General features: G+C 52.2%; 1 protein-coding gene across 1 annotated transcript; it reads right to left on the reverse strand.

Moving 5' to 3' along the window:
* Window positions 1–2,508: 2,508 nt before the first annotated feature.
* Window positions 2,509–5,105, reverse strand: LOC307152211 (uncharacterized protein). Its single transcript, XM_079860641.1, has 4 exons — window positions 4,810–5,105; window positions 4,542–4,695; window positions 4,194–4,448; window positions 2,509–3,388 (listed from the first exon to the last, which is right to left on the reverse strand). Exons 2-4 carry the CDS (start codon window positions 4,602–4,604, stop codon window positions 3,248–3,250), a joined length of 459 nt encoding a protein of 152 aa, XP_079716767.1. The 5' UTR covers window positions 4,605–4,695; window positions 4,810–5,105; the 3' UTR covers window positions 2,509–3,247.
* Between the last annotated feature and the right edge of the window lie 7,164 nt (window positions 5,106–12,269).

Genomic DNA, 12,269 nt, shown 5'->3' on the forward strand with positions numbered 1-12,269 from the left:
AAGACAAAGACAGAATTTGTTCATTAAACCACTGTAAAAAAAAGAAGCAATTTTAGCTTTAAAACCCCCCACCCCACCGATCCGAACCGAGATGTCAAAACCGTGGAGCGTACCGAACCGTCAGTTTTGTGTATCGTTACACCCCTACAGAAAGCCTATCTGGGTCATGTCAAATAAGCTGCACATGGGCGCTTCCTGTTTGAGTTGGTCAAATCAGCCTTTGTTTTTGTGCAAAAGCCTCGGGGCGTCAAACACTCGTCCGTCACGCACTCACGCGTCACACGTTCGAGGCCCGCGTCCCTCGGAGTTGGGCAAGTATTCTAAAAAAAATCTGAAAAAATATTCAAGGAAAATTATCAGTCCAGAACATCCCCAACTCAGCAAATTAAGCACTTAACGGGGCGCTACGGACCCCAGTCTTTGCGTACCGACTAAGAGGACCCTGAGGGGCCACAGCTTTCAAATTGGAGCCATTCGGAGCCATTGGGACCGTTCCGTGGGATGTTCACCAAACGCCTATGAAAATGAATGGGATAAGTTGCACATGTCAGTGGCTCCCGCCCGGCCCCCGGGGGGCCGAGGGGCCCCAAACTCAACAAAAAGTTACGTCACGTGGCCCTCTGCGACATACCGAGCGAGCTAGGTCTAGACATGCCAAGTTTATATTTAGCTATTTTTTTATGCACCTCTCTGTCACAATCTCTATGGGAACATGTGTCTGCTAGGGTTAATTGAGCAGTTAGGATTAGAGGGCCTACTAGGCTCAGGAAGCATCTAGAGCCACTAAACTCTGGGGCCCGATTCGGGGGCCCGTGGCAGTCTTCCGTGACGAATCTCGAGGTCCTGCGACCTTTTGACCCCTTTGGGCAACTGTTTATTTGACGTCCCACGTGCAACTTATTCCATTGGGCTGTTGGTGGCCAATTAGCGTGAAAAAAGGTCAAAGGGACACGTAACTCTGGACACCGTCTCCGGGGCCCCGTGACGAGACGCATGTGTCAGTTTCGGGCTGATCGGGCGTTTCTTTCAAACCGTTTTGCTGAAACACATACAGTTACTTAGAACCGATCTAGAACCACGAAATCCAGGATCTAGAACCGGGGGCCCCTGGACTACCACCGTGTCAAATTTGGGGTCGCTGCGACCTTTTGACCCCTTTTGGCCCCTGTTTATTTGACGTCCCACGTGCAACTTATTCCATTGGGCTGTTGGTGGCCAATTAGTGCGAAAAAAGGTCAAAGGGACACAGAACTCTAGAACCCGTCCCAGGGGCCCGTGACGGGCTGATCAATTACGTCAATTTACGTCAAAAATACATAAATTTCGGGGCGATCGGTCCTTTCTGTCCACCCTTCACAAAGGACATGGTCAAATTAATGCAGGGCCTCTTGCACACATAGACAGACATACTCCCTTGAATGGTCAAAGTGAGGAGAATTTTGCACTGCAAAAAGACACACTTGGAACCAATCTAGAACCCTGCGATCCGGGATCTAGAACCGGGGGGCCCTCGACTACCAGGGTGGCAAATTTGGAGGCACTGCGACCTTTCGACCCCTGTATTTCCGCCCGCCCACGTGCAACTTATTCAGTTCAAACTTCACAGGCGCTTCCAGGTCAAGGGGGTCTTTTTTCGGCCAAACGAGCAGACTTGGACACGAAACTCTAGAACCCGTTCCCAGGGCCCGTGAAGGGACACATATGTCAGTTTCGGGACAATCGGGCGTTTCTTTCAAACCGTTTTGCTGAAACACATACTTAGAACCGATCTAGAACCCTGCGACCCAGGATCTAGAACCGGGGGCCCCTGGACTACCACAATGCCCAATTTGGAGTGCCCCTGTATTTCAGGCCGGCCACGTGCAACTTGTTCAGTCCAAACTTCACAGGCGCTTCCAGGTCAAGGGGGTCAAATGAGCAGCTATGGACACGGAACTCTAGAACCCGTCCTCGGGGCCCGTGACTGGACGTATGTGTCAATTTCGGGGCAATCGGACCACTGTCGACGAAGTACCTATGAAATCGCATTGAATATGCCAGCAGCCATATCACCCTGTAGCCCAAGACTGGTTGCCCACTGAAGCTAAGCAGGGCTGAGCTTGGTTAGTACCTGGATGGGAGACCTTCTGGGAATACCAGGTTGCTGCTGGAAGAGGTGTTAGTGAGGCCAGCAGGGGGCGCTCACCCTGTGGTCTGTGTGGGTCTAACACCCCAGTATAGTGACGGGGACACTTTACTGGCAAAAAGAGCACCGTCCTTCGGATGAGACGTTAAACCGAGGTCCTGACTTTCTGTGGTCATTAAAAATCCCCCGGCATCCTGGCCAAATTTGCCCCTTGGCCTCTGTCTATCATGGCCTCCTAATCATCATCATATGCTGATTGGCTTCATCACTGTCTCCTCTCTACCAGTAAGCTGGTGTGTGGTGAGCGTTCTGGCGCAATATGGCTGCTGTCGCATTGTTGGAAAGTTTTCTTTCATCGACGCAAGACCAGGAGACGTTGGGATAAGCAGAAGTGATTTATTGGGATCTTCGCTGTGTGTCGTCTGTAGTGTTCTTCCAAGTCTAACTCAAGACAGTTGCCTTGCAAATTTATAGACATTTAGGGGGAGGGATTTACATTGAGGTTGAACAAAGAATGCAAATTAAGTATACAGGTTAAGGAACCCGCCCGACTCCAGCATGTTACCAGTCTCAATCCAATCAGCATAACCATTCAAACGCATCTGTGCTAATCCAATCAGCCCAACGATTCAACGTCTGGGCTGTGGCTCTGAGTGAAACTGGGACTCCAAGAGCCATTAAAGACAATAAGGAGAAAACAGGAATCGCATCTTTGCTGAGCAGAATCATTATCTCAACCTTAAACACTAAATACAATATTTTTTACCGTGATGTTATGTATGTAAGCATATTTGAAATAGATTTAAAATTTGTAACCCTTCAGCATCATCCAAGTGGATGCTGCACATTGGTGGTGGTTGAGGAGATTCCCCCTTCTATGTAAAGTGCTTTGAGGTCTCAGAAAAAGCGCTATATAAATGTAACAAATTATTATTATTATTATTATTAATAAGTTGCACTTGTCACTGGACCTCGTTCGGCCCCTAGAGGTGCTAGGGGCCCAAAACTTCTTGGAAAGCTGCGTCACACGGCCGCCGAAAACATACAGAGAGGGGAATGTCTACACACACAAAAAAACACTTGTTGCCCAATGTCCACAGAACACCTGTGAAAATCAATGGGTTAAGTTGTACGTGGGATGCTTTGCCGTTTGGCCCCCGGGGGTCCTGGCGGCCCCAAACTTGATCTGCCTGCTGTCACTGGGGCCCAGAAAGACCCTTGTGGATGGAGAAAGCTGAACCATGTGTGGATCAGGCCGAACCGCTGAAACACACAGTTGGGAACAACGTAGAACCTTGAAACTAAGGATCTCACACTGGGGCCCACTGGGCTACCCTCATACCGAATTTCGAGGCCCTGTGACTTTTCGGCACAGAGTTAGAGATACAGTGACTTGAGACAAAAAAACAGGTGGTTAGGGGTCAGAATATGCACTTTGTGGACGATGAGGAAGACTATGGTGAAGTTTAGGCACTTTGTGGAAATGAAGAAGAGGATAGGTGGTTAGGGGTCAAAATAGGCACTTTGTGGACAAAGAGGAAGACTATGGTGAAGTTTAGGTGGTCAGGGGGCACCATAGGCACTTTGTGGCAATGAAGAAGAGGATAGGTGGTTAGGGGTCAAAATAGGCACTTCGTGGTACTGAGGAAGACTATTTAGGTGGTTAGGCGGCACAAAAGGCACTTTGTGGCAATGAAGAAGAGGATAGATGGTTAGTGGTCAAAATAGGCACTTCGTGGTACTGAGGAAGACTATGGTGAAGTTTAGGTGGTTAGGGGCACAATAGGTACTTTGTGGCAATGAAGAAGAGGATAGGTGGTTAGGGGTCAAAATAGGCACTTCGTGGACAATGAGGAAGACTATGGTGAAGTTTAGGTGGTCAGGGGGAACCATAGGCACTTCGTGGCAATGAAGAAGAAGATAGGTGGTTAGGGGTCAAAAAGCACTTGGTGGACCGCCCCGTAGTGCACTGGCACCTCTAGAGGTGTCCACACAGGGCCTCCGATTTCCTAGGCTGACGATGGAAACTTAAATGAATGGGAAAATTCCCACGAACAGCCTAGGTTACCTTACTTGGCTGGCGATGGAGGTTCGGATGTCCGTGAACGTTGGGCATCCAGGGAGCTCCATTTCCCGCCATGCCTCCTGGAAATACCCATTTAAATTCTTGCAGGGGTTTGGTTTGGAGGTAAAAAAAAAATATTTGGCATCCGCCCGGCAGTTGGTTTTTGATGCTCAAAAAACGTTGCGCCCACTTGTACTCAAAGTCCAGTAGGGTAATCTGCGCTGGTCCGAAAACCTTATTGGTTTTGTGACTGCAGACCTGATCACACACAAAAAACCAAAGGCAGTTAAGAACAGAACAGATAAATACAAGTCCCCAAAACATTTATGTACATAAATGACAAACACTCACGATTATGACATGCGCCTTCTCGGTGGTGGAAAATCGAGCCCCCTGCACCTCCTGGATGGTCATGTTCTGTAACACACCTCCCCTGTGGCCACAAAGGGATGCCAGGAGGGCTGAAAAGTACCCGTAGAACCTCCACAGGTTTTTGTAGCTCTGACTAAAAACAACAACAACAACAACGAATAAAATCTCAGCAATTAAAAGGCAAATTAATTTTTACAGTTAACTCCGTGAGAGTACAAGTTGAAATGTTTGAATAAAAAAAACTTACCCAGAATGTCAGGGATGGCTTTTCCGGCCAGCTCCTGGCACTTCAGCAGGGTCGCCTTGCTTATAACCCTCTCCTCTTTCATGGCCTTCACCGCCACCTGGTGAATGGCCATGCCCCTGCCCAGCGTTTTTAAGACACGGCACATCTCCTGGCGCAGCCCGATGAGCACCATCTTGCTGAGGCAGCAGGATGTTGGAGGCGTTTCTGTAATATAGTCCATGAACTGGGCAAAATTCTGGGCATAGTGCCTAACAGTTGTCTCCTTCATGTGGGCCTGTCTTAGTGAAGAGATCCACCTGCACACAGGTTAAAAAAAAACAACAACATCAGAAATTAGTAAGTAAACACTCAATTCAAAGTAGCATCACATATGCAGACTGTCATGAAGTGCACAGATGGGCTGATCATGTACAGAATTAGGTTTGCAGCAAAAACACAAAATTCAAAAAAGAATCCCATCAGAAATCTATTTGACAGCATTACATTTTAGCTGTTAAGTATGCATCATTAGCCTTAAAACTTCAGGACCAAGGACAGAGCCCCGCAGGGTGTTAGAAACAGCACTTTTGAAATTGACTAAACCAATCTATTATAAAAAGGTCATTTTACACTCAACTTTGAACACTTACTTAAAATTATACCTTCACACTCCTTGCATATTTTCAAGTAAAACTTAACAGCAGTGTGGAATTATGCAGTAATGTACAAGAATCAGGTTCAAATTCAAAACTGCATCCCATCAGAAATCTATTTGACTGCCGCCTGGGAATACCAGGTGCTGTAAGCTTTTTAGTTTACTTCACTAATGTTCTAACCTTTTAAATAGCCCGTTTTTTGCAGCAGATTTCGCTTGCGCCCATACCACTTTGAGAACGCCCGATCTCGTCTGATCTCGGAAGCTAAGCAGAGTCGGGCCTGGTTAGTACTTGGATGGGAGACCGCCTGGGAATACCAGGTGCTGTAAGCATTTTTGTTTAAAAACAAAAAACAAAAAAGAGTCTAAGAGTGTGTTCAAAAAGCCTGAAATAGTCTCTGAGTTTCTTCAAAAAGCTCAGTCTTGGCAGCAGAGTTTCTTCAGAAAGTCTGAAAAAATCTATGAATTTCTTCAAAAAGTCAGTTTTTGGCAGCAGATTTCGCTTATGGCCATACCACTTTGAGAACGCCCGATCTCGTCTGATCTCGGAAGCTAAACAGAGTCGGGCCTGGTTAGTACTTGGATGGGAGACCGCCTGGGAATACCAGGTGCTGTAAGCATTTTTGTTTAAAAAAAAAAAAAAAAAAAAACAAAGAGTCTAAGAGTTTGTTCAAAAAGCATGAAATATTCTCTGAGTTTCTTCAAAAAGCCCAGTCTCGGCAGCAGAGTTTCTACAGAAAGTCTGAAAAATCTATGAATTTCTTCAAACAGCCTGTTTTTGGCAGCAGATTTCGCTTACGGCCATACCACTTTGAGAACGCCCTAGAGCGAACAGGAAGTGAGTTGGCAGTAGTGGGTGAGAAAGGCTCACCAAACGTGTTTCTGTGTTTTTTCTTTTGTTTTATGTTAGAATCAGTGTTTTTTTTGTTAGTTTTGTTTTTTGTTTGTTTAAGCTAAATCCTCCCAACAGCGTACGCTGTTTGGGAGGAATTTTTGTCTGCGTGTTTTTCTTTGATGGATGGACAAACGTTAACGGACATTGCAATGGCTGGAGTACCACGAGGGCGAAACAACCACGGACCGGACGAACAACAAAGAGATGGACAAGAACGGGGGAAAGAAACGAGAAAGGAGAAAGTAAAAAGGATGTACAAAAAGGAAGCGACAATAACGGTGGATTTAAGAGATGAAAAAAATGAGGTGAGAGCGATGGATATCATAAAAGCAGTGACGGAGAAGATCGGAGAACGTCTCGGTTACGGATGTAACCCTCGTTCCCTGAGTGGGAACGGAGACGTTACGTCGGATGACGACGATTGGGGTTTCGCCTAGAAGCCTATCACCTTCGAGTATATAAAACGAGTCAATGGCAATGAAATGCCATGGGTCTGCGGAATTTGCATAGCGTATCTCCGCCCGCCGCAGGGGGTATATCAGGAAGTACGCTGGCATAATGCAGATATGTCTTCGCTGAGGAGTCGAGACTGGACCCAGGCGTTTTTCAGCGGTACAGCGGAAGTGGCAGGAAGACGTAATGTCTCCGTTCCCACTCAGGGAACGAGGGTTACATCCGTAACCGAGACGTTCCCTTTCGTGGTCACTCCGAGTTACGTCGGATGACGATGATTGGGGTTCCAGTCTAATCACGCCACCTCGGCTGTCTTCCAGTGCCCTGCGTAAGTCTGAGCTCCCTGTTGTGAGACTAGCACGAACGAAGGAGTCCTACTTAACATAGGGATACCAAGGTACACTGGGAAGCATATCTCCAGAGAAATATGCAATTATGCCCAGCCATTGATGGGGGGGACTTAGAATACACATATGACCCAGAGGGCTGCATATGGAAAATCACTGGGGTGTCCAGCCGCAGGTGGAATTTTAAACCCCAGGGGTGGCAAGGTGGCTTGCCAAGGGAAAGACACACGCTCACAAGGAGACTTACAGTGGAATACACATGTGGGGGTCGCCCAGAGGGGGAACCATGCACATGGAGGCACCTAGTCAAGCGCAAAAGCTGCGTTATGGCAGATTGGCATAACTCAGGCGTTGACGTCACCAGTGCTGGAGGAAACTCAGAGCTTATCAGACTCACCTGAGAGAAATATCGCACGTATCCCGTCCGTGGAGAGGAATGGCGAGCAAGCGAAGACACCTGAGCAGAATCTAGCACCGGCTGGTTGAAGCGAGTACATGAGAAGAAACTGGCTCTACTCGGAGATTATAGAATCTCGCGAATGTGTTGGGTGTCGCCCAGCCTGCAGCTCTACAAATGTCTGTTAGCGAGGCGCCATGCGCTAGAGCCCAAGAGGAAGCCACACTACGTGTGGAGTGGGCTTTCACACCAAGGGGGCACGGACGACCTTGCTGCTGGTATGCCAAAGCAATGGTATCCACTATCCAGTGAGATAACCTCTGCTTTGAGAGAGCCTTTCCCTTCAGCTTCCCACCATGACAGACAAAGAGCTGGTCTGAGGTCCTGAAACACCGCGTTCTGTCTACGTAAGCACGGAGGGCGCGTACTGGACAGAGCAGTGCCAAGGCTGGGTCTGCCTCCTCCAAGGGCAGCGCTTGCAGGTTCACTACCTGGTCTCGAAAGGGTGTGGTAGGAACCTTGGGCACGTATCCAAGCCGGGGTCTCAGGATCACGTGAGAGTTAGCCGGCCCGAATTCCAGGCACGCTTCGTCAACCGAAAATGCCTGCAGGTCCCCTACCCTCTTGATGGAGGCCAATGCAACCAGGAGCGCTGTCTTCATTGACAGGAACTTAAGCTCCACTGATTGCAAAGGCTCAAATGGAGCACTCTGCAGGGCAGTTAGAACCACTGAGAGGTCCCAAGAGGGTACGAGGGGAGGACGAGGAGGATTTAGTCTCCTCGCTCCCCTCAGGAACCTGACAATCAGATCGTGCTTCCCCAAAGACTTACCATCGACTGCTTCGTGATGTGCGGCAATGGCGGCAACATACACTTTCAGGGTGGAGGGAGACAGCCTTCGCTCCAACCCTTCTTGCAGGAAGGAAAGCACGACACTGATCGGGCATTTTGTGGGTTCTTGATGTTTAGAAGAACACCAGTTGACGAAGAGGTTCCACTTCAATGCATAGGCATGTCTCGTGGACGATGCTCTAGCGGAAGTGATGGTAGCCACCACAGCAGGTGGTAGGGTACTCAAACCTGCCTCGTCCCGTCCAGGAGCCACACGTGGAGGTTCCAAAGATTGGGACGAGGGTGCCATAAGGTGCCCCGTCCCTGAGAAAGGAGGTCCTTCCTCAGAGGAATTGGCCAGGGAGGTGCTGTCGCGAGGAGTACTAGTTCGGAGAACCAGGTCCGGTTGTGCCAATACGGGGCAACCAAAATGACCTGCTCCTCGTCCTCCCTGATCTTGCGCAAGGTCTGCGCAAGGAGGCTCACTGGGGGAAACGCATACTTGCGTAGGCCCCGCGGCCAGCTGTGCGCCAGTGCATCCGTGCCGAGCGTGCCCTCGGTCAGGGAATAAAACAGGTCGCAATGGGACGAGTCGTGGGAGGCAAACAGGTCTACCTGTGCGTCGCCGAACTGATCCCAAATCAGCTGGACCGTCTGGGGATGGAGTCGCCATTCTCCAGCGAGAGGCCGAACTCGAGACAGCTCGTCGGCCGCCTGGTTCAGGTGTCCCGGGATATAAATGGCTCGAAGCGACCTCAGATGCTTCTGACTCCATATGAGGAGGTGGCGAGCGAGTTGCGACATACGGCGGGAGCGTAGACCACCTTGATGGTTGATGTACGCTACTGTTGCGGTATTGTCTGATCGGACTAGTACGTGCTGACCCCTGAGCAGCGCATGGAAGCGGTGCAGGGCGAGACGTACAGCCAGCAACTCGAGGCAATTGACATGCCAAAGGCGCTGGGGTCCTGTCCAGGAGCCCGCGGCAGCATGACCATTGCACATGGCGCCCCAGCCCGTGGTGGAGGCATCTGTTGATACAACAACATGCCGGGAAACTCGTTCTAAGGGCACTCCGGCCCGTAGAAAATTGAGGTTCGACCACGGGGTGAAGGTCTGACGGCAGGCTGGAGTCACTGGGACTTGGAGCGTGCCGTGTTGCCATGCCCACCTCGGGACTCGATCGCGAAGCCAAAGCTGAAGCGGTCTCATATGAAGCAATCCCAGCGGCGTTACTGCGGCTGCGGATGCCATATGCCCCAGGAGCCTCTGAAATAGTTTCAGTGGAACCGCACTCTTGCCCTCGAATTGGCGAAGACAAGTCAGCAGTGACTGCGCGCGCTCGCTCGTAAGCTGCGCGCACATGGCGACCGAGTCGATCTCCATACCAAGAAAAGAGATCCTCTGCACGGGGCAGAGTTTGCTCTTCTCCCAGTTGACCCGAAGGCCCAGACGAGCTAGGTGCCGGAGCACTAGGTCCCTGTGTTCGCAAACCTGGTCTCGAGAGTGAGCTAGGATTAGCCAGTCGTCGAGATAGTTCAGGATGCGAACCCCGTGTTCCCGGAGGGGAACAAGGGCTGCCTCGACGACCTTCGTAAAGACGCGAGGAGACAGGGCTAGCCCGAAAGGGAGAACCGCGTACTGGTATGCCTGCCCCTCGAAAGCAAACCGTAGAAACGGTCTGTGTCGAGGTAAAATGGAGACATGGAAGTAGGCGTCCTTCAGGTCGATCGTTGCAAACCAATCCTGCGGCCGCACACACTGGAGGATGTGTTTGGCCGTTAGCATCTTGAACGGCAGCCTGTGAAGGGAGCGGTTCAAGACGCGCAGGTCGAGGATTGGCCGTAACCCACCGGACTTCTTGGGTACAATGAAGTAAGGGCTGTAGAAGCCGGACTTCATTTCGGCTGGAGGGACAATCTCGATCGCACCCTTCGCCAGTAGGGTGACGACCTCCGCTCTCATGACAGGGGCATTGCCACCGACCATAGTGAAGCGGACTCCCCTGAAGCGGGGAGGAGATCTCGCGAACTGAATCGCGTAGCCGAGCCTGATGGTTCTCGCGACCCAGCGGGACAGTCTGGGAAGCTCTAGCCAGGCCTCCAGAAAGTGCACCAGCGGGGTCATACGAACCACAGACGTACCGTCGGTGGGGCAGCGAGGCGGAATGACCGGCACCGGCGAGGGTAGCATAGCGGCCCTGTGCGGGGGCACGGTCATTAACCGCGTCCTGCCAGAGGAGGCCAGGGGAGGGCGCGCGTCCCACGGGGGCGTGCTCTGGCAGGGGTCTGGCGACAGAGGGGGATGAGAGGAGCGTGGCCCGTGGGCGTCACGTGCTGTCATCCCGCACCTCTGGGACAGAGGAGGGCGGCAGTGGCGGGACCCGAGGGTGGCGCGCACTGCGGCCCTCGGACTCTGTCGGCTCAGGATTGGGGAATTCAATTCTGTCTTCAACCACATCAGAGTACTGCTCGTCGTTGGATGAGCAGCGGGGAGTGGAGAACAAAAGATTCTCCCCCGGCCCTCCACCGGGGGAAGGAGTGGCCCTGCTACCAGCTCCTGGGACAGAATTGAAGCCAACCCTGAGTAGCCCGTCTCAGGAGCGCCGCTTGGCCTGGCGTTTAGCGGGCGGCGGGGCTGGAGAGGGCTGTGGCGCCTGCCTGCGGCTCCCTCCACAACGCGGCCCGGGTGAAGGTTGCTGCTGGGGCCGTGCGGGAGGGGCGGCCGCGGGAGGGCGCCCTCGGCGGCGAGCAGGCTGAGAATTCTGTGCCGACGGCTGAGCAGCGGAGCGTCGGGGCAGAATGTGCTTGATAGCCTCAGTCTGCTTCTGGGCGGTCGAGAACTGTTGGGCAAAATCCTCGACCGCACCGCCGAAAAGGCCGGCCTGGGATATGGGAGCGTCAAGCAGACGAGTCCGCTCGGGCTCACACATATCAGCCAGGTTCAGCCAGAGATGTCTCTCCTGGACCACAGCTGTGGACATCACCAAACCCAGGGAGCGCGCGGTCACCTTCGTCGCTCGGAGAGCGAAGTCGGTGGCGGCGCGCAGCTCATCAACGAGCCCGGGGTCTGTCCTGCCCTCGTGCATGTCACGAAGCATCTGGGCCTGGTAGACCTGCAGGATGGCCATGGCATGCAAAGAGGCAGCTGCCTGTCCCGCCGCACTGTAAGACTTCGCCACGAGAGTGGACGAGAATCCACAGGCTTTGGACGGGTGCTTAGGATCACCACGTGATGAAGCGCCTGCCGGACACAGCTGCATCGCGACAGAACGTTCAACCGTGGGAATCCCAGTGTACCCACAAGCATCAGCTCTATCGAGGGGAGGAAAGGCGGAGAAAGCCGACGAACGATCGCGGGAAGACATGGGAGCCTTCCAGGACCGCGTGACTTCCTCATGCACTTCCGGGAAGAATGGTATTGGGGTTGGGCGGCGACGAATGTCAGCGGCCGCTCCCAAAAACCAATCATCCAGCCGCGAGCGCACCGGATCGGGCGGCGGGGACCACTCGAGCCCAATGGCCACGGCTGCCCGGGAAAGCATGGCAGTCAGCTCGGGATCAGACTCGGGCAATGCTGGCACGCCCGAGGGCGGCAACACAGCCGAATCCTCACTTCCCGAGGACTCATGCCCACCTTGTGATGCAGTGATCGACATTGCATCCTCCTGTGGAACGCCAAACGAAACGCGCGGGGCCTCCGTAGAGGGACCAGCGGTTTCGGTTTGCACGCTCGCGGGTACCAATGCTGAAGAGGGGTGTGTGGACCGTGGACGTGTCGGCGGTTTGTCCCACACAGATACCCTCAGGTCACCCTGGCCACCAGCCGAAGTACAGCCTCTCGGGGAGACCGTAGATCGGGGTGTGGATGAGGGGACTCTCGCTCTGATGAGCTCATTGAGT

Source organism: Squalius cephalus (genome assembly GCF_949319135.1).
Source record: "Squalius cephalus genome assembly, chromosome: 24".
NCBI classification, from domain to species: Eukaryota; Metazoa; Chordata; class Actinopteri; order Cypriniformes; family Leuciscidae; genus Squalius; species Squalius cephalus.

What these genes read in the sequence shown, in the direction of transcription:
- LOC307152211 (XM_079860641.1), bottom strand. Translation starts at nt 4,604, where the DNA reads ATGACCATCCAGGAGGTGCAGGGGGCTCGATTTTCCACCACCGAGAAG. An exon ending in AGAAGGCGCATGTCATAATC is followed by an intron (nt 4,449 to 4,541) that starts GTGAGTGTTTGT and finishes GTGTGTGATCAG; the next exon opens with GTCTGCAGTCACAAAACCAA. An exon ending in TCCATCGCCAGCCAAGTAAG is followed by an intron (nt 3,389 to 4,193) that starts GTAACCTAGGCT and finishes TGTGTGTTTCAG; the next exon opens with CGGTTCGGCCTGATCCACAC.